Here is a 22,262-nt window from a genome sequence, read left to right as displayed (position 1 = left end):
TCTGAGTCAGAAAATTTAAAAAAAAATAAATATGGACATACCAGATTCCCCCCTGGTGTTGGCGTCGGGCACTGACGACCTCCTCCTGTTGCTCCAGATCCTTTCCTCCACTGATCCCCCGCACCCACTGGTAGCACCTCCACTCCCGCCACCGATAGACCCACAACTTCTAACCCTATCCAACTGTTCTCTGGAGAAACTCTTTGGATTGAACAACAGATCTCCGGCACTGCGACGCTTGGCGGCCATAGCCAAGGCGCTAGCACTAGCACTAGCACCGACACTATCCCCGGAACAAGCCAGCAGGCTCAGTTTCGTCCTAGAGTCCGCCGCCATCAGGGCGGACTCGAAGCTTCCACGCCAGGAGAACCTCTCGTAATCACTAGCTTCTCGTTCTTCACCTTCCTGACCAGTCGAAGCAGCTGGATGGGTGTTGATCAATAGAAGAGGATCGTGGGACTTTGATCTAGGTAGCTGCAGATGCGCCGACGAAGGAGCGTTCGTTGAATCCGAAGTAGAGTCGTCGTCCTCAGTGGTGGATGCCGAGGATGGAGTCCTATGATGCTGGGAATAGCGCCTCCAGCTAGTGGAATGTGGCTGGACAGCTGGTCCACCTTCCGAGACTTCGTGCATTAGTGCTACCAGTCGACTACCGATATGATGCATCACTTTCGCGATTAATGGAGGGCTGCTGTGTGGGGTGGAATTGGCGTCAGAGCTTACACCATCGCCAGCCATTTTTGTGAAGCTCTGGACCAGTTTCTGATAGACGAAAGCAGTGTCCCTACCTAGGCAGGGAGCTTGGACAGCAGTGGGACCAGTTTTGTCCTCCTTCTCTTTGTCCAGTAGGTTGTCACCTGAAGTGGTGTCGAATTTGCTGATGATCTGTTGGCAACTCTGGGATATCTGTTCCTGTAGGGCTGATCGACGACCACCGGCAGCCCCCTCCAAATCCGAACTAGTGTAGTCCGAGCTGTCGTACGAATCGGACCACGTGTCCTCCGAGCTGAGGTACTCGACAATCTCCCGCACCTGTTCGTCCCGTATTCCCGGCACTGTCTTCATCAACCTAGTGAGCTCGTTTTCGAAGTACACCAACTGTGGCGGTTTCGTGCGGGTCTGTGAGCACAATCTGGCTTTCGATGTGTAACCAGGCAGTCGAGGACTAGGAGCAGGTGAGGCGGCACTTGAATTCGCGTTGGTGGCGTTTTGGTTCTGTCCATTCGAATTGGCGACCATGGTCTTGAAGAATTGTCGCATCTTCGACATCATTAGATTCGTCTCCTCGTCGCTGGACCAATTGTTGAAGCTATCTTTTCTCGAGAGGGAAGCGTTGGGCAAATGAGGCAACGTGGTATGGTTTAAGGCATGGTCCACCTTGGTCACGTTACCTTTTTCAACTCCAGCGACTCCAGTTGTCATTTGATTCGAATCTTGAACATTTTTATTATTCTCGATACTGGAACGATCCTTTGCGCTGTCCTGGCTGACTTCGGTGTTGGATTGGACATCGTCGGGTAGTTTCTGATGCTGAAGAAGATCATCACAGCTACCCACAAAACCAGAATCCCTTGATTGTTGCTTTGATTTTTGATTATAGGACATTGACTCTCCTGAGCTCATCTGAATGTTTCTCGAGGAGTCCAGTAACGTTGATGATGTTAGGTTATTTACGGTGACTGATGGAGAAGAGGACAGTACAGACTCAGGCTGTGGAGTCTTTGCCCTTTCGGAATCCTCTGAATTCAATGCTTCTGCTTCGTTTTCCATCACTACTTCTCCTACTAGAACCATCTCCCTATTTGGCTCCGGAGTTTTATTTCTGTCATCAGGAACACGTGGACTTTGGGTACCCAAATTTCTAGGTTTCTTTTTCTTTCGTTTTACAGTGTCAAACTGGCCATCCGTTCCGAAGGCGGCAGTCTGATCGTCCGCGCCGTCGGTCTCCGTAGACGAGCCTTCCGATTGAGTATCTTGCGAATCTTGGTTCAAACTCAGATCTTGAAGAGAATTCTGCGAGCTTAAATTTTGCGAACTCTGTGTAAGAGCTAGTAGATTGTCCAGGGAAGAACTATGAGACCTACCAGTGCCTCTGGCGCGGACCAACTTCTTCCTTCTTTGGGCCTCAGGGCTGGGCCTGCCCTCTGAGTCGCTACCAACAGATCCATCAGAATCGCGTCTGTCCTGATCAAAACCTAGAAACTCGGATAAGAAATACTTTTCTAGCCTTGAAGAGTTTAAGAATCCTTCTCCAGAGTTTGATCTTTCCTGACTCTGTCCAGTGCCAGAAGTTTCATCCTGACCCAAAGATTCCAATCCTTCCGAGTAAATAGACGATGTTTCTGATAAGCTGTCCACTTCGCGTGAACCCATGCTGGAGTTATTGCCATCTCCACCGAGACCAAAGAAGAAGTACTTCTCCAGTTCCGAGGCAGACGGTGGTCTCTGCTTCTTGGACGGGCTACCTGTAGCCAAACTGGGCTCCGCTTCGCTCTCTTCGCAGGATTCTTCAACAATGGTATGCAAGGTGAAGTCGATAGCTTGCCTGTGATATCCTCTAAGTTCCTCTTCACGGTCGCCAAGGTTATTCGCCTCATCCTCGGAACTTTCCTCCGTGGCCGTGGTACCGCCAGCCTCATCCTCGTCGTGCGATACTTCCTCTACCCATGAATCATCATCGGCTAGGCCTTCCTCTAGGATCACAACCCCGCCACTACTCGAATTCTCGTCACTCGATTGCGAAAATGCACGCGCCCGATTGCCCTCCCGATGCTCGTTCACCTGACGCTCTTTTGAGCCACTGTCTTCGTTGTTTTCGTTCTGTCGACTGCTGATTTTCGCGGCATTTTTCACTGACACATCCTCGCTTTCACTGGCACTACCGACACTCAATCCGCTGTCCACCTCTGCTTCCGAGTGATTCGTCGTGGTGCTTGCCAACCGCTTCACCATTAACGGTCTTCTCGGACCCTGACCATTTTTCCGATGCGGCTGCTCGGATACCGCTTCCAGCGCCAGCTGGAAGTACCCAGCCAGTCCCTGGCTAGCAGTGTGAACCTCATCCGGCTGCAACAAGGTCGTCGTGTCCGAGGTGATCACGCTGACTGGCTGATACGATGCCTCCTGAGTGATCATCACGAGGCTCCTATACTTGTTGCTATTATTGTTCCCGATATTGTTATTCTGGACCGTCGGCGCGAGTTGCAGGACGTCTCTGATGGAATCCTTCGTCGACGCGGCAGGAGGGAATCCATTCTCCTTTCCAGTGGACGGGCGTCGCTCGACTGAGCGCAACCGTGTCGATTCCCCTTCTATCCCCTCTTCGCTGCAGCCTCCATCGGCACCACCACTACCGGCGTCGATGCCGCTACCTTCACCACCACTACCGTACACCTCTCCTACCACCTGCCCAGAAGTAGGACTATCGCCTCTCACCGTACCTGTGCCGCCGTCATGCGCACTCTCCACTCTACCTGCGCTCTTGAACATCTCTTGAATCTTGTTGCTTATCATGTCGCCCACGTCGCAGTCTGCACTTTTCGACTCAATCGCGCCGTGGCCATCCTCCGGGTCGTCCACCGCGCCATCTGCGCCGCCTGCAACCGGGTTCCCAGCCTGGCACGTAACGGATTGATCATCCTCCGCGGTAATCGACATGGAATCACTCTCGGGACGTACGCTTACGACACCTCCGTTGTTTGACTTATCCAACGATTGCTCAACGTCTGTCCTCTCGTACTGTACGTTCCATTTGGCGCGGCCCGACGTGTTAACCGCGGATTCCCCGCAGTAATCGGTATCCTTGAAACTTATCGGTGTATCGTCGGTTAAATTGGATCGTTCCTCGATCGTTTTATCCAACTGCTCGCCGTTCGTCGCCGGAAACAAGAACTCTTTGCCCTCGTAGGGCGAGGAAATGTTTGCGGGCGTTACTTCGTACTCGTGAAGCTCGTCGCTGCTTACCTCGCTGCCTGTTGCATTCGTCTCGTTGCTGGTGAAGCTCTCGGATCCTGAGGACACGCTCGCGGCTACGCTCAGGTTTGAATTCAGATCCGTGGGCGTTATGTCATGCTCGACGTTATCGTCGTCGCGATCTATGATTTCGTTGGTTATTATCTGCGATAACGGTGTCGAGTTATCGGCTCTAGTTTCGCAACAAGTGTTGCCGTTCGTTTGGTCGTGAGCCATCAACGGCGTCGACACGCGAAAGTTCGTTGCCTCTAAAACATTATCTGGAGATAAACTGGTGCTATTCAGCATTTTCTGACAGGAGATTTCCAAGGAATCCGGGATTATATTGGAGTCCCAACCGTCGGTCAGGAAGAAATTATTATGACCATCATCGTCTTTGGAATTATTATTACTGGCGTTGTTAAGACTCACCGGTTCGATGCTATCAGGATCCAGGGTTTTAATCGATTTAAGTTCTATTTGATTCTCTGAGTAATCATTATCACTCGCGATATACATTTCCTCCGGCATTTCACGGTGTTGCAACGAAACTGTAATCCTTTTATCATTATTCCTCTCCACACTGCTCCTCCTCCCACGAACTTTCCGCTTCTCGTTCATATTTGCATTCTCTTCGTGCACCATTTTATCTCTACCTTCCGAACTACCGTCTGCACTGTTTTCGGTACGACCACCACTGGCACTCTCGAAATTTGAATCCTCACTCAGAAACCGAACGTATTGCAACACCACTGGCTCCTCATCCGGAAGAGCAGTCACCCTCTTCAAGGTGATACCATTCTCAGCCGCCGAGTCCGAGTCGTCCTCGTCCCCGTTATCCTCGATGTCATTGTCGCTGGTTAGAGAGTCATCGTTGACAACAAAGATCCTGGAGAATCTATGGGAAGATGAGTCATCGTCCAAGTCGCTGCTATCGGCGGAGGATCGGCCTGAGGAGCTGCCAGAATCCTCGTGCCGGTACATCCTCTGTCCCCTCCTACTCTCAAAAGACACGCTTACGGAATCTTGGCAATCCTCCTCGCCTTCCTTTGTCTCGTTAGTCTCTTCATTGTTCTCCTGATTCTTCTCAGCCTTCGTCTCCTCCAATCCTCCCCTCAGAGAAGATTGCTCCCGGAATTTTGACTCGCCTTCAATATCCAGCGCAGAGTCGTCCTGGAAGGTCTCCGCCGATTTGGACGCAGCACTAGCACCAGCCTCATCGTTCTCGTTCAGATTTATCTGCAGGCCACTCAGCCGTTGCTGAAGCGCCTCCGTGGTAGGAATGGCGGACGTTTCGATGGTCGGTCCGTACAGCCGCGAAGCCAGTACTTGGTCTGGCCTGAAGGTGCAGGTGGCAGGGTCGAAGGCACTCGCCAGCCTTGGGTCCAGTCTGGTCCCGTGCAGAGGCTGATTGAACCGCGGATGCCAGGCGAACCAGGGGGCAGCAGGATCGCCTCTGAGTCTCAGCGTGCCCGGTTCCGCATGGGCATCGTCGCTGCGACTTATCATGGAGGATGCGGCAGCCGCGAAGTCGCCGGTCCAGAGGGATGCTGGAACGGGGACCGGGTATGGGACCGGCACTGGTATCGGCACTGGTACTGGAAGCACGTTCGTACTTCTTGAGCCTCCGCAAGCCTACATGGAATAATGGTTGAGAAAAGTAATAAGTATATGTTGAAACTTATGGACAGCCTACGGAGACAAAGGAAACGTAAACAAGTATAGGATGAGTCATAAAGTCGACTGGTTGGCATATGTGAAGACTCTTGAGACTTTATGTACAGTTTTATGTAAACTTGAAATGGATAGCGGTTATGTGCACAGGGCAAAATTATTGACCTTGACAGCATATTTCAAGATCATCTGCAAGGTCTATTCTAAAAACAGCTACCATGGTCAACGTGTCTCTTAGGTGTCTTACCAGACAAGCAGTGGTACCACGTCCAGGACAGCAGCTCCAATCCTGACTGTTATTAGTATCCGTTCCAACGTTGTTGGTCGCGACGGTAACGGGTACACCAGGAGGCAGGGGCACAGGTAGGGTTCCACTTTCGAAGTAATCCCAGTCGCAGTCCTCCAGGGACTGTGAATGACTGCTCCCTCGTGGCAGGCCGTTCAGGAAGGAGGAGCTGGAACAACTGCTGTCCGCGTCGTCCTCCTCGCGACCGGAAGACGAATCCGAGCTGATGAATACGAGTCGCCTGTAGTCGACCAGCGGCTGATCCTGAGCCTGATTTCCGGTCGGGCTCAGCTGTCTACCGTCTCGTCCTATCACGTGTAGAGCCTGGAAGCTTTGCAATTCCTCCGAGCAGCAGGTTCTCGCGTGCGATCGTCCTCTTCGTCGAGAGCCTTTCGAAAAACAGTTCAGCTCTGCTTAGCTCTCGGCTGATAAGATCGAGGAAAAAGTCCCGATAACGACCCTTATCGGTGTTAATAACAACTATCGTTATTGATTTTGATGTTATCGGTACGTTATCATGAATTGATCGATTTGATCGCAGTTAGTTGGAATTGCAGGAAATTTGTTATTAAATTCTTTTATATTTTGAAAATTCTGTCACAGGGTGAATACCATTTCATGAACTTAGTAGAGGAATAATTGATTGTTTAGCTAGGATAATAAAAAATGTGTAGAATTTCCTCTACGATAAATGATGCACGGTAGTTACGAGATAACGAGAATTGTTGAAAGGTTTCTGTCGGCGAAAGAAATGTTTATTGCCGGCTGGAAATAATTAATTCGTCGAAAACCAGTCAGTGCACTCGATCGTCTATCGCTGAGGATCATCAACGAATTACGATCCTAAGTAAATATTTCTCGTAGTTAATGAACGTGTTTGCTCTTAGCCGCTAATGAACCGCAGGTGAATTCTGCTTGTTAGCGATTGAAGCTTGAAGGAACGACAGCATGACTCATACATGACCCCGTTGCATAGAGAGGGGCATTTAAGGGGTCGATTATTGATTATTTGAAAACTGTTAGGTTTTCTCTTTCTAAATATATAAATAAGTATTTTCTGTTTCAAATTAAATAAACAATAATAAATACAATAATTATCAGATCTGGAATATTAAGTACTGAACTGGAACTTAAGTTCTGAAAGATAGGTACCAAATTTTCAATTGGGCTGCAAAATGATACAAATTTTTTTTGAGACACTATATGTAACAATGGAAAACTAAGAATTGTAATGTGATTCCTGAGGTTGGTCTGAACTTTCTACTACGAACTTCAAATTTCGTGTTAATGGCCGCTTTTGACGCTCTGATGAATTACCTGGTCAATGGCACGGGCCATCCACGTGTACGATTTTCTATGTCTGCAAGAGGTTCCATGAATGGTCGTGTTCGGATTCCAATGTCCACGGAATTGAAGCAAAGTAGGAGGAGAGACGAATAGGATGAAAGTGAGATCAAAGCGGTTAGAAACGAAAACGTATTGGCTCATCGACACCGATTGAGAAATATCCTACGACACTTTTTTCTATCGGTGCAGATGTAAATGACCGTTTAAGGGTGCAACGGAACGTGGCGAAAAATGGTCAAATTTAACACTTTAGTGACTAGAAGTTTGTTAAGAGGATATACCTACTTAAAAAAAAAAAAATGAAAAATATCAAAATAATAAAAGACCAAAATAAATGATAAAAATATTATAAAAATGAAAATAATTTAATTTTATTCTACCATAAATCAATCTTCAAATCTAAATTTCATCTAATATTAATAATTTATTACACCAATCAAAATTAAATTTTTAAATGAATGTCATATAATATCTAACAGATATAAAGTTATTTTCCGCACATTTGAATTAATATTGTTCTTAGTAGCCTCTGTTACAGTTACATTTATTAATAAATTTTAATAAGCTTTCCTTTATTATGCTTGAAAATATGAGTCTAAATTGATCTACTAATTATAAACCTCCAAGGATTAACACATTGAATGCCACGGGGGCTCTAGTGACCTACATTACTAATTTAATATAATAGAATAATTTAAAGAATAGAAAAATTTCAAAAGTGTTTAGTATTAAAACTTAAAAAATCAAATATTCATTATAATTATACTGTGCCTTAATATGGCCATTTTCACTAATTAACCCTTGGATGGCTCCCTGGGTCAATCACGCCCTAGTATAAAATTAAAAATAAGAAAATAATTAAATTTAAATTATCATTGCCTCAATAATTAGCCATTGAAGGATTAAATTTTGCCTCGTTCAAAATGGCCATTCTCACTTATTAAATTTCGTCCCGTGTTAAATTCATTACACAAAACAATGAACCTCCTATTGCAAAATTCTCAATCTAGAAACCCGAGCAATTATCCCTCGAAGTAGGAAACGTGACACCAGAAAGTCGTCCAGAGTCGGCTATTAAATTCAACACTCCGTGTTAAGAGTCTCCCGAAAAATGGCACTTATCGCGTCACACGTACCAGTAACTTCCAAACGAGCATGTATCAACGTTTACGTTTCTTCGAGACATCAATTTGAACACCGATCGTGTAACACCACGGATCGTCTTCGTCACGAGGTAAACAACACTGTCAAAAGGAAGACCGGCGATTCGCGTGAGCTACCGCCGCTAAACTGAGAGCGTCCCTGCTGTGAGGCACACCTGAATCCTATAGCATCGGTCACTACCTTACTACAGCGTCTATAGTGGCGTCGCTACAGCGTATTATGACGTCGTGTACACCGGGTGGCGCGAAATGAATAGACAACGTGGTCACCGGAGCGCGATAACAATGAGAGCACAGGTGACAGTCACGATTAACGTTAGACGCCTCTACCTTGACGCGATGGAATGGTAAATAAACATAAAACCACTTCACCGGGTGACAATTTTGAAAGGAGATACGAAAACTTAAATTCTGATGCTCGATTATATTATATTAATTATAATTTTTCCTGTGCTATTTAACCCTTTGACTACCATAGTGAAAATGGCCATGTATATTAAGACACGTTGAAACAGTAATTATTATTAAAGATTTTTAAATTGAAGCTTTCAATTCTCTAATTTTCTTTTCCTTTTTTAAATTATTTCATTGTATATCAATGTAGTAAACGTGTCTGTTAAACATCATGAGTCACTGGGGGATTCTTGTGACATAAAAGGTGTTAATGGGTGCTCCTTTTTCACAGCATAATAAATGTTAAAAATTTTTAAATGGTGGTATATTATTTTTAGATCACCTTGAAAAATTTGGTTTTTATTTTGTATATCCCATTTATTTTATTTGAAAATTCCTTGCTTGAAATTTATTGTAAAATTTAGAAAATAATGTGAAATACAAAATTAAATTAAAATTGAAACTATCTCCATGGTTCACTATCCAAGGGTTAAACGTTATGTAAGAAGTTAGATTAGTCCCTCGTGAAGGGAATAGCAAAGTTGTAGGTTCGAACGTGTTTTAATCAGGTCATTCTACAAGTAGTGCCGTTTCTTATCTGCTTACGTAAATGTACGTATCTTGTTTACACTGTTCTTTGTATATTTTCTTAATTGCGTTTTATGGAGGCTACCTTACAATTACCTATTTTTTGTCCACATGTTGAACAGTACATATTCAATCGTTGAAATAAGAACAAAGTAAAAATGAAACTATAGGTACTGAAAAGTGTAGCAAGTAACCTTCGCAGTTGAAGCTGCTATTACAAAAAGAAGGAAAAAAAAAAAATTAAAAAGATCGAGGGGAACAGACGTAGAGCGGCGGAGAAGCGGACGAACGAGCAGGTGAGACGAAGCGAAGCGAGACCCAGGGAAACACCATAGAAACAATAGTGTAACAACGTCCTCTGTTTTGCTCTATACTCCGCTCACCTGCGACGCTTATACAAGGTGTCCCAAAATATTCCATTTTCTTTTCCCCTCGCACTGTTCAATTTTTATTTTTCAAAAGTGACTTTTGTATTGCATTAACTACAACAGGTTTCTAACACTCTAAATATGTTTTTTATTGCTTAAAATATTAGAAAAATTAAATAACTTATTATTTTGTATGAGAAAAAAAAATTAATCTAGATACTAGGTCTCTTTCTGTTCCTTGTACTTCACATTGTTTGAGATAGTTACTAATTAATTGGAGCAGATTAAAAGGGGGCGTGAGATATCCTGATATTTTCAGTAGCATACCATCCGTTAGACTGTGTTTTGTTATTATAATTTCATCTAATTACGAATTTCCTCTAACATAGGTGTGATGCATAATTATCCCACCTCCTGGGAGGAAATTACTGGTAACGCTGGTTTATGAATATTAGGTTTTCAATTTTTCAATTATAAAAAATGTTAATAAATCAATTATTTAAATACTACAAAAATTTACAGTTCTACTTAAAAAAGTGAGAATGATCTTGAAATCTTTGAAACATCTTCATTTCCAGAGATAACACATGCCTCATATGTCTACTAAAATTATTTTTCTATCTTCTACTGTTTTAAGCCATTGTATGTAAAAAAGAATAGGGAAACTAATTATGGATTTTATGCAAAAAGGGTCTGAGTGATCTGAGATTCTTACAATTGCTGATCCATAGAGAATACAGTCACAACCATTGGCGTAATTAGAATTTTCTTCTAATAATTTTTTCAATAATTAATTTCTAATCCATCTAATGGTCCCAACAATAAATTTACAAATGCTAATTATAATACCAAATTGCTCCAGATTTTCAAAACGTCGATGTTAACCGGATTTCGCGGAGGGTGGTGCGGACAGGTTTCCAAACCAGAGGAAGTAAAGGACAACTGCGAACGCGGCATAGAATATCAGAAAGTACATGGACACGAAGACCGTGATTAATAGCTGGGATATTCTTCTCACGTCCATGTTTGCAGAATGCTCGTCACTGCTGATAGGACGGATGGGTATCTCACGGCATGGAACGTGGTAAATTTGCATTCAACTCGATTCGTTGGTCGGGCTTATATCATGCGAAATCGCGGACAAAACAAGCCGCGCGTACATCGCTTCTTTTCTGCACCATTAAACCGGAAAACCGAGGCTACTTTCACATTCCGTCCACTGTTGCTCACTCGCTGATTTTCTACTCTCGATGTCAATTAAAAAAAATAATAATAAGTATACTTTTCGCTAATAAAACAGCTTCGTATGTTGACAAACGTTTAGCGTCTCTTCCGGGTCCGTGCTGTTTACATACGTGTGTTTTATACGTTCAACGACACGAACTGGCGAAAAGTTAGTCTCTTATCGACGATTGCGTGTTTGAACTATGATACCGAAACGATACCTCGTACATGACGACGATAATACTCGACTGATGTTCGCGGGTTTCACGAACAACACTGGCTGGTTTCATGAGGGCCACCGTGACAATGGTTTCAATAATCGATGGAATTATCTCTGTAGAAGAGATTTATTGCTGACGTAGGTTTTTAATTGTATAGAAAAAAAAGGAAAATATATATGAAAAAGTTATCCCTAAAATTGGTATTGCATTGATAGAATTTATAAAACAGGTGATAATTAATTTAGATGGATTTAATTAATTTTGTAATGGTTTCAATGGATTTATTTTTTAATCTAATCAGAGAAATTTCATATTTTTAACGTTCTCAAAAGAAGCCATTGGAATTAAAACTGGTTCACCAACTGCAGGTCAGTGACCAAATATCCAGAAATACAAGAAAGAAATATAAAAATGTATTGGGTAAGTATAAACACGTTTAGAGCGTGTAACAAAATGACTCTGTAAAATAGAATAACGGCTTTTTAAATGGCCTGATAAATATATAAATAGAAGTTTAGAACCTTTCGAACAACTTTAGAATGACCGTAACCGAGTTACATAATTCAAAAAATCCTACTAGTATCTTTATAGTATCGCTAATAATATTTCAACTTTCGTTCAAACTGCTATCGCAGCTATCGATCTAAGCGCTATACCGGTATCTTTTACACGATCGTAATTCATTAAACGCAACAGCCACGAATAATGCGTTCCACGGTGATTTGCATATCAACTTGCCGTTACCCTGAAACGGACTGGAGCACAATGTTGAAACAAAAGGATTCGAGTTTCGTTTACATTTGCGCGAGCAAGCGGAGACAGAAGTGGGGTGAGGTGGATATGAAAGCAAAATATTACTTGTTTCTACGATAATTAACGTCCGTAACAATTTATAGGAGTAATGTCATGTACTATAATTGAAACAAACTATGGTGATGACGTGACGCGTTGCTTTAACACTTTGGATGTGAGATTGGTATATTACCCATGCATGAAATTTGATTCATAAAATTATTTCACAGCTTAATATGCAAAAGTTGAATATTAAGATATAAAAAGTAACTATTTTAAATTCAATATTGTAAGTATATTGGAAGAGCCATAATAATTTATGGCCCTTAAAAGTGTTAGGACCAAAGAGTTAATCCTTGCACAATGGTGTAAGGCTATTTTGAGTGCCATTTTCTAGTTATAGAAATAAAATTAAAAGTAAAAAATTAATCCCTACATACCTTGTGCATCGAATTGCCTCCTCCTCCGGAATATACTTCTTCCTTGAGAAGAAACAGGAGCTGTTCTTCCATGATTATCATCGTGAGACTCGTCTTCCCCTGCACTTGTTGCACTATCACGTTGCACCACTTCGTCACTTCCGATGGCCGACGGAACAGCGCCGCTTCCGTTTCCATCAAATAATTTTACTTTCCGGGCTAGCTCTGCGTATCCGTGAAGACCCTCGCTTAACCTAATTAAGAAAAAAAAATTACTCAATTACAAAAGTCTTAAAATGACTTTTTCAGGTTGAGCTATCAAAAATATCAAAACTATCAACAAAAAGAAAAATGATATACATTTGCAAAGGGTTAATAATTATTCAAAACATGAACTTCATTTACAAGAAGCGATCGCAGCGCCACAGTATCATTTTTTCCAATTAAACGCACCGAATACTTTCACTGCCGCTGCTCTCGTATCTGGCGCTGCTGTTCGACTCCCTTCTGGTCCTCGTGATGGCGTCTCGAATTCTTTGGGAAGCTGAAGAGGAATCCCCTGTTTTCCTTGGTAGTGCTGGGGTTGGTTCACTCTCGCTCTCCCTGGGACTGTACCTCGATGATCTCGTGCTCAGCGGGCTCGCTTCTGGGGACAAATGCTGTAAAAAGTGGTAACAGTATTATGGATCTAGGTATACAGTGCCTTCGGTTTTTCCAACTTCTTTTACACTTTCATAAAACCTAGGCCCAAATTGCTCTGAACCATAAAACTTGGGCCTTAACCTCCGTCACTGAGGACAATATGCGGCGGGCAGAATTTGTAAACTGTGAAGGGATAAGACCCATGGGTGCAAGTTTTGTTCATTTAATTAGGCTCAATCTATATTCAGCAAGTAATGAGCCTTAGTAGCCCCCCTGCCAGTACGTAGGGGCGTGGAATATACTCTGCCTGGATAGCCTTTCCCTCTTTCTAACCCCCAGGTACCGGTACGGTTCATTAAGAATGGCTAGAGTATTTATTATTAATAAAAGAATTAGGAAACTTACGCTAGAGCAACGTTTATTGTGAGCATCGTCCGTATCATCCGGATTGGAGAATTCCTCCTTGGAAAATTTTCTTCTTATCTGAGAAAATATAATTAGGTCAATAAATTGGGAGTACTATTTTTACAATTTTCTAATTATTGTTTTATACAAAAATTAAATTTTTCTGATGATAAGATCCTACATGTGCATATCGCTATGGAATCAATCGCTCTACTAACCACTTGAAAATCGTCAGACTTCTTTCCATACGCAACGTCGGTGACAGCCTTTCGTTCGAAGGCCCTGAAGGCAGCGACATCGGCGTCAGCATTTTCCGCGAAGCTCTCCGAGGTATCCTTCATAGAGTCGGTGTTCTTATCGTTCTCCGACGCTTCCGTGTCGTCGAGCATCGAATCCTCCGCTTCAGCGAACCCTTTGCCCTCCCTCTCCTCTCCTTTCTTAACGTTCTCCTGTTCCTTCAGCAATATCTCGTCGGTGACAACGACGTCGAGCATCGTGTCTTCTTTTCCCGCAGCCTCGTCCCTCACTCGGTCATCCTGTTCCACGCGTGGACTCTCCTCGTCCAGTCTCAACTTACCGTCCGGGCTCTCCTTATTGACAGACACCTTCGTCCGGCTCTGTTCGTGCACCGTCGATTTCGATTTCGACGTGGCAGATACGCCCACGCGTTCCTCCGTCCTCTCTTGCTTCTCCTCTTTGCCAGCTTGCTTTCCTTTTGCAGCCGCGTTCGCATTTGAATTCGCGCTCTCCCTACCCACGTCCTCGCGGCTGTTGTCCCTGCGGAATATTCGAATACCTAGCCTCGATTCTTCCTTGTTACCCGACCAGTTCCTCGTCTCGTCCTTCGGCTCCTTGCGGCCCGATTTCGTCCCGCAACGCACGTCGTCCTTGCTGTCCTGACGCTTCAGACGATCCTCCTTGCCACGGGGCGACAATAGCTTGGGGATCAAGCTCGGCACGCTTATGTCCTCGCGACTGCGCCGCAAATCGTCGGTGCTTCCTCTGTATCTGTAAGCAATTGCGTAACGAACGATGAAATTAGGTTGAGTGTAGGTTTCGCGTGTAGGGAGAAGAATCAACAGTTGGGCATTAACCCTGGGTAGACGGAACCGAGTAGTGTGGTTGTAAATTAAGGCACGAAGATTATTGAAATTTAATTTAAAAGCTGAACTTTGTTAATAATATTTTAATTACTTAAATTGTACATATGTTGAAATTTGAGGAAAGAGAATATTGAGAATCTGAAACGAAGGAATGCAGACTAAGCAGATTAATATTAATATTGCACATGGATGCATAATTCTCGGTAAGTATAAAATTAGTCAAAGCGTCCAAGAAAAATAAATGTAAGTTCTCAGAAAATTAATAAAATAATTAAAAATACCTTTGTGGAATGAGAGAACGTTTCGGCGACTCTTGCGGGCTTCTGATATCCTCAAACTCTTTGGAGCTCCTCCTAAATATAGGAATATTCGATTTCCTCTCCCCATGTTTCGTCTGACTACTCTTAACTTCCGGTGAAATGAATTTTGACAATATCCTAGGTGGTTTCAACAATGAAATTCTTGGGGTACTCGGCTCCTGATAATTGCTCGTCTCCTCTTGTTCCTCGTTTCTCGTTTTACTGTTTGTCGTAGCGGTGGATCGGTTAGTTTTCTTCGATTTTATGGCATCCGGTGATGGCACATCTTCCTCTTGCTTATGGGACAATTTTTCGATTCGTTTCGAGTTCGTTCGTTCGTTGATGTCGGCTCGGGACCCGGATTTATCGGGAGAAATCGTCTCGTTTCTTGTCACGACGCCATTGCAGTCTTCGTTCGTTTCTTTGCCAAATGGATCCGAGTTCGAAGCATCTCTGTCCACGGACGATTTTACGATTTCGTTCTTGTTAATGATGTCCCGGTACTCTTGGTGACGAGACGGCAGGCTCCGGTATATGCGCAGCTCTGGGGACTTCCTTGCTGCTGACCAACGTGTGGGTGGACCTGTATGCAAAGTACAATATTTATTGCCTTCTTGAAATAAAAGTGAAATTTTTTTTTTTCGTTTCGTTAAAGGGTTCCTTTCAGAGTGAGTTTATATTACATAAATTTAACAATTTCATTATCAATTATTTACATATTATTATAATTACAAAATATACAAAACGTACTATTAATGGTCCAAGCTCGTCGAATACTATGCTTCAGTATCTCAACCGGAAACGATGCTTTCCCGCCTATTGATCTCTTCGATGATTGATTTTCATAAGTCCATTTCCCAGTGACAATATGTAGTTCTCTAAAATAACAATCAAATTAAGAAAAAAAAAAAAATTATTGTAAATATTATAAGAAAATATTTAAAAAATAAATATTAACACGTGTATCTTCAAAAACCATCATATTCTTTTATGGACATCTTTCTCCTAAACACCTTTCATTGTAGAATACAATTGAATTGAGTACTGCAGTTGGGTTAAAATTGGGGTTGTCCATAATAGAATGGCATGGTACCGCAACAATGGAGGATTACTCACGCGATCTTGTAGCAAATGTTACAGATCCATTCGACGTCTTTGTTATCGGTAGGGCTCCTGACCTCGATACGGCACTGTCTGCAAACTCTGTGCCTGCAACGTGTACACGGAGCCCCGGTGTTGTAAAATCTACCAAACGGTGCACCGCATCTGGCACATTTACGTCCTTGGTACGATAGTTCACCAGACGGCTTCAGAAGTCCCTTCCTTCTCAGGTATTGCAGATCAGCCTTCAATCTCCTATAAAACGACCATTTTTCAAATACAATGAAAAGAATATTATTATATCCCAGAATATTATTATTCATAAAATTCCAAATATATTGAGAACCTCTACCACACTACAGTGGTTTACAGAAAATTCCCACATTTTAATTTCCCAAAAATTACATAAAAGAAAAGTTATTCTACTATTTTATAAATTTATATGCAGTGAAGAGCCAAGCTGAACTAATGACGCTATTATCCCAGAAAATTATTATTCATGTACATATTAACATATGTATGTTGAGAACCCCTAGCATATTACAGTGGGCTTTCAAAAATTTCCCACCATTTCATTTTGCAAGAATTGCATAAAAGAGGAGCCATAAATAATAGAAACGGAAAAATACAAATTCTAAACAAACTTTCTCCTAAATTAAAGCACACTGACTGACGTCGTTTCAATCGCCCGGATTTCGAAACGTTTCATAAGACAGTCTATTCATTGAGAAAACAGCAACGTGTAATTTGCATATCGAGTAGAACCTTCCGAACGATCGTATCGCGAGAACGGTTGCGTTCGTTCCGAAAAAATCTACTGTTTCACGGGTCTAGTTTCCTGCTTATTATCCTTCCCTGTGTAATTAGCAATATCTGTCGTCTATTATGCCTGCAGATTGATCAATAACCGTTGAATTATTCATTGATTGTTGAAAATGAACGAGTTACGAGTGGCGACAAGTAACATTGTTCTTTTTTAACCCTTTTGACCCAGTATCGGTAAACAACACTAGATAAAAATTTCTGAATAATCAATAAAATTATTTCAGAGCTTATTGTATAAAATTTAAGTACAGGTTGGAACGAAGAAGATCTACACATTTCATATATTTAAATGAAAATTGAGGCTCTCTCCATGGTCCGTCGTGCAAAAGTTAGAAAAATCGATTTTTTCAAAGTTTTACAGTACAATATCCCCTGCCACTGTAGCGAATACCCAGGATCGAAGCATGAGTGAGTCAGACCAGTGATGGGAGGTACCTTTCCCCGCTTCCCCTGACCATTATTTAATGACATTTGTGCACTGTCATTTGAAACTTGCCAAGTTCCGCATGCTTACGAACGGTACTGCACATATTTGTTCCACAGGGTGGGTCAAACACACGAAACACGGGAAAGGGTTACCTGTATACACGATATTGAAAATCAGCCAAGTTTTAAAATTACCACAAGGTAAACGCGCAAACAGTACACGAGTAGTGCGAACAGAATGACAGTCTCTGAGACTTTGACAGTGACTCATAGAACAGCGTGCAGGCGTCGTATCTAGTGCCTTTTGTTATAAAAATAATCAACGCACCACGCAATAAAGATTGCTACATCTTTTCTAGCCGGTGCCAATATTGCATCGGTGTATGTACACCTCGTAGGTGTTCCACCAGGTATGTATCTGCTTTCCATTCCCTACAATGATAAAGCATATTAATGGAACGCGTACTGTACCGTGCTATGGATACGACCAAATAACATTGAACGATATTTCCCTTAATTTTTAAGTATCCCGATCTCGAGTAACCTTTCTCCTTTCTCTATGTTTTGGCTGCATATGTACAAGGCGTTGAGAAAGTAGTGGTCTTTCACAATGATTTTGGATAGACATCTCTCCAATATACATTGTTTTTGTATAAAATATTTTTTTTATTATTTAAAAGCTAAGTACAATGGGGGAAACAATTTTAAAAATCACACTGTATCCGTTTTGAATTGATTGATGTTTATTCAATTTGAGAAGAATATTTTCTATGTGAAATGAACGCAAAACAAAGGTAGCTTCCTTTCAAGTCCTTTCATTGATTTTTTTCATTTATACGTATACCGTTACCCTACATACCTTTAACCTCCGTCCATGGAGAATATAGTTTGCAAACTAAACATTTATGCTTACAGCATCACAGTACAAAGAGTAAAACATACTTTTTATGTCATACTATTTCATTATTGTACTATACAGAGTGTCGTCTAAAAGAACATCAACTTTTGTTTATGATAAAATGAGGCAAAAATGGAGAATGAAATTTCTTCATCCACTATTTTCCCACATATCGTGAGAAAACAGTTGCTACTGTGATCTTGAAATAAATTAGAATTAATGATTGAGTGTTGTTTAGAAAAGTTGCAATGCAAAGAGCTAATATCAATTCCATTCCATTTAATTTAATGAACATACTAATCGGTAATTGAAATAAACTTTTCAAACGGAGCATGCCGGATTAAATTAATTTCTAGTGTTGAGAAATATTTAAATTATATTAATTAATTATTGTACAGGTATCCTGTCATAGTGGTTCCCAACTTATTTTAATAATTAATCAACCTTTTCACCTAGATGATGTATCGACTATTGTTGGGGTCTTTGGTGACTCTTGCCATAAATTTCAAATATTCAAGAAGAAAAAAAAAATAATTTTGAATTTCGTTAATATTATAATAATAACCTAAGGTGCCAAATTAAAAACTCGAAATTGTGAACAATTATTTCTATTAGGGCTAAAAATGTTGAAAATTTTATTTAAATAAATTTTACCATATTAATTTTCAAGTATTAGAACTCAGAAATTAATTACATATATTATAACCCTAAGTTGAGAATTGCTGCTCTATTAATTCTGTTAATATGCTAACTTTCATCTATCAAATTGAATATAGTAATCAGCGATTCTATATTCTATAATAAGCGTTCTATAATTATGAAAGGGCATCATATGCTTTCAATCTTAATAATAAATTTACTAGCTCATGAATATACATCGTAGAAATTAATTTTTATTGTATTCCAACCTCCTGAGATTCTCTAATTAATTTGTTCACTTTTGGAAAATTTATTTGAATATTATGTTAAACTATAACAAATATAATACAGCTTGAAATTATAGAGAAATTAATATTTTTTCCTATATCAATTGATATATAATAATATGGGGAGTTGTGCACAGTAGTCACATCCGGTTGAGGAAAGACGATGGTCGCAGCAATGGAAGCAAAATCATGAGAACTATTGCGTATCAATCCCACGCATTCTTATTAACCCTTGAACGGCAGACCATGAAGAGAGCCTCAATTTTAATTTAATTTTGTATTTTCTGTTCTTTCCAAAATTATACATTTAACTTTAGATTAATACCCTTGTACATGTTTTGGGTCACGATTGACCCAGGCTCCGATGTTCAAGGGTTAAAAGCAATTACTGAGCTTTGAAAACAAAACAATCTAGAGAAAGAGTAAGAAGATTCAAAGGAAATGTACAATTACAATCGAAAGGTACTGAAGCAATACTGAACAGGTAATTTGCATACAAAATTGAAGTCTTTAGATGAAGTGGAATCCTAACGGAGAATTAACGTCTTTCACGAACAAGTTGGAAATGGAGCTGGTCGAACAGCTTCATCTTTGAGAATAGATTGCTTTAAGATAAAGTTCTGTCACTATATCCTTCCCCACATGAAGTGATTAATGTGACACTATACCTTGATGAAAATTGAACAATTCTATGGTTATATTAAATCGATTAAAAGATTTTCAAAATTATCTAAATGGAATAATGTTTCATTAATTCAAAAATTAATAATTTTCCAAATTTCTGTAAAATGAAATCTATAATAATATTTTGTTCTTAGGTATAAAAAGAAATTTTCCACGAAGAAAAAAAAAAATCACTTACACGTCCCAAACGCAATCTCCGAATCATCCTAATCCCAATAACGCAGCTACCACCGAAAAACCGGGGTTCCACTAATAACGAAACACATGTGACGCGAGTTCCCCTCAGATACGAAGTGGTCCGCGATGAAATCACACCGGTTAATACGGAGCAAATGAAAATAAAGTCAGCGTACGATGTCAACGCGAGCAAGCGAACGGGTTCTCTTCCCGAGACGGCTTTCACCGATCTCCCTAGTCAAAAACACGGGAAACAACGAGCCACTACACCTACGCGTCCCTGGAGCTTCGATCGGTCGAAGACACGACCCAACTTTGACCGCATCCGGTCGACCGAAACGCAGCCACTAAGGTTGCCGCGTATCGTAGCGAATAAAACAAAGCGACCACACGGTGCTAGCCGGTGTCACTTTCCGCTACCATTACCGGACCCGATATTAAGGGCGCACTGGTGTCCAGATCAGTCGTGGCGTTGGTTAGCCGTCCACTTCCGTCTTGAAGGATCGAGGGAACGCTTCGAGATACGCCGCGGTAGCTTGCTATGTCCGGCCAACCAGGGACGATCGGTGCACCAGTGACAGCAACGTTGCGAGGCCAGGTACACTGGACCGCGCAGCCGCTTTAGGTCTTGGAGAACCGAGAACCCAGCGGAGAAGCGACCGGTGAAGCGACCAATCCGCGCGAGCAACATGAATGTACGGGTGCGCGGACGATATACATACACAGCCGTATAGTATCGGTTGTTTAGTTCTCCGCGCCGAGGTCTGCGGCTTTTGCCGCGCGACTCGATCGAGGGTACACCACGAACTTCGCCTCCTCGCGATCTCGCCGCTCGGTTCCTTCGGGATCCTTCGTATTGCTTCGGTACCGTTCGGCTTCCTTTGACTCGTACAAGCGGGGGCGTGACTGGAAGTACACCTGGGAGCAACGGAGGCGCCTCGTGGGTGGGGGAGGGGGAAAGGTAGAGACAGGAGACTCCCACCATTTGCCTTTGGTCGTGGGAGAAACTAGAAGCCTAACCTAGAACCTCTTGTCCTAGTATGTTAAGGATGTGGGTAAATTGGGTGAGTGATAGGTATTTCTTAGGGTCATCCAAAACCAAAAGTAAATGGTGGAAGTTTATGTCCTTCCTTCATTTGTTATCCTAATCAAGGGAAGTCTACGTTGTTCACGACTGTACATTAGACAGTGATGCACTCTCTGTAATGTCAATGACTTATTTGAGTAATTCTATACATATATCTTATAGAACATTCTGTACAAGGTTATTCTAGTTCCAATCACATTAATTATAGCAATTAAAAAGTGTGTTTGCTAGTACATGTAACTAGTGTTAGATCCCTAATCTGTAATCAAGATCATGTAATTGAATATGCTCGTATCAATGTCTCGATAATTTATATTGAGGGACGTAGCTATCTTTCCTTTAATGTCCAGCGTTTCTACATTTGCATAGCATAGGAAACAGAGATATTATTTATTCACTATAAAAACAATTTATCGTTTCTTAACCCTCGGACGGCGGACCATGGAGAGAGCGCCGATTTTTATTTTTATTTTCTAAATCTTATACTGTTCCTACACTCATAACAGAAATGAGTTAATGGCTTCGTGAAAGCTAATGACTACTATGAACAATGCTATCAAGGATAATTTAATGCTGCCAAATTTTTCGAGTTCGCTAATGACCATAACTGTTACAAGATTTCTTAGTCTATTGAAATCTTATGTCCCAAATCCCAAAGCTAGATAACAGTATTCATCTACAGGGTGATTCAGACAACTGGGTCATGCTATAGCTCTATGCCAAGTGAAATTAAAATAAAAAATGATGGAAAACTATTTGCACTGTTTAATAAGTGTCTCGATGGATTAATGAAGTAATAAAACGATACATTAAAAGTTCCATTTCAGTTACGACCTCCTAAATTTGTTATGGCTCATCAGCGTACGGATATACAAAGGTACTAATGGCAATGATTCTCGTTTAGGTAAGCTTCGATTGCACTGGTACACCTTTAATCACGGTAAATCCTTTTAGAGGTAGCAGCAGGAAGAGTGGCTCTGTCGCGATTTCCCGTAAATGGTATACCTTCAGAAGGAAACGGGTATCCGGTATACGAAGATAACCAGTTATGTTTACTTTTGTAAATAAACTTCATTAGGGTACTTGGATGTACCTTTTTAATTAATGATATATGACTAATACAAACATTTATTGTACCCTAAAATTTATTGTTATTAGTGGTACGAATAACATACGCGTATAAATTATAACTACTTATCTTTGAAATAATTAATTTTAATTAGACTTAATCATATTAACTGATACTGAATATAAAAGAACACT

The 22,262-nt window shown here is 41.4% G+C and overlaps 1 protein-coding gene across 3 annotated transcripts in view; it reads right to left on the bottom strand.

Moving 5' to 3' along the window:
- LOC117606542 (uncharacterized) overlaps positions 1–22,262 on the bottom strand; it is a 36,556-nt gene that overhangs the window by 12,055 nt on the left and 2,239 nt on the right. The window contains exons 1-10 of one of the 3 annotated variants that reach the window (XM_034329099.2): positions 17,556–17,702; positions 15,992–16,231; positions 15,626–15,753; positions 14,858–15,458; positions 13,692–14,481; positions 13,474–13,551; positions 12,880–13,085; positions 12,448–12,680; positions 5,873–6,300; positions 42–5,586 (exon numbers count right to left, since the gene is read on the bottom strand). In XM_034329099.2, the coding sequence (XP_034184990.2) occupies positions 42–5,586; positions 5,873–6,300; positions 12,448–12,680; positions 12,880–13,085; positions 13,474–13,551; positions 13,692–14,481; positions 14,858–15,458; positions 15,626–15,753; positions 15,992–16,231; positions 17,556–17,656 (8,350 nt within the window). In that variant the 5' untranslated portion in view covers positions 17,657–17,702. Of the gene's footprint in view, positions 1–41; positions 5,587–5,872; positions 6,301–12,447; positions 12,681–12,879; positions 13,086–13,473; positions 13,552–13,691; positions 14,482–14,857; positions 15,459–15,625; positions 15,754–15,991; positions 16,232–17,555; positions 17,703–22,262 lie in introns of those variants that run through there. The other 2 variants (XM_034329098.2, XM_034329101.2) reach the window with 2 other exon arrangements.

This window comes from Osmia lignaria, chromosome 8 (assembly GCF_051020975.1).
Source record: "Osmia lignaria lignaria isolate PbOS001 chromosome 8, iyOsmLign1, whole genome shotgun sequence".
NCBI lineage: Eukaryota > Metazoa > Arthropoda > Insecta > Hymenoptera > Megachilidae > Osmia > Osmia lignaria.
This window is presented reverse-complemented; position numbering and strand designations above follow the sequence as displayed.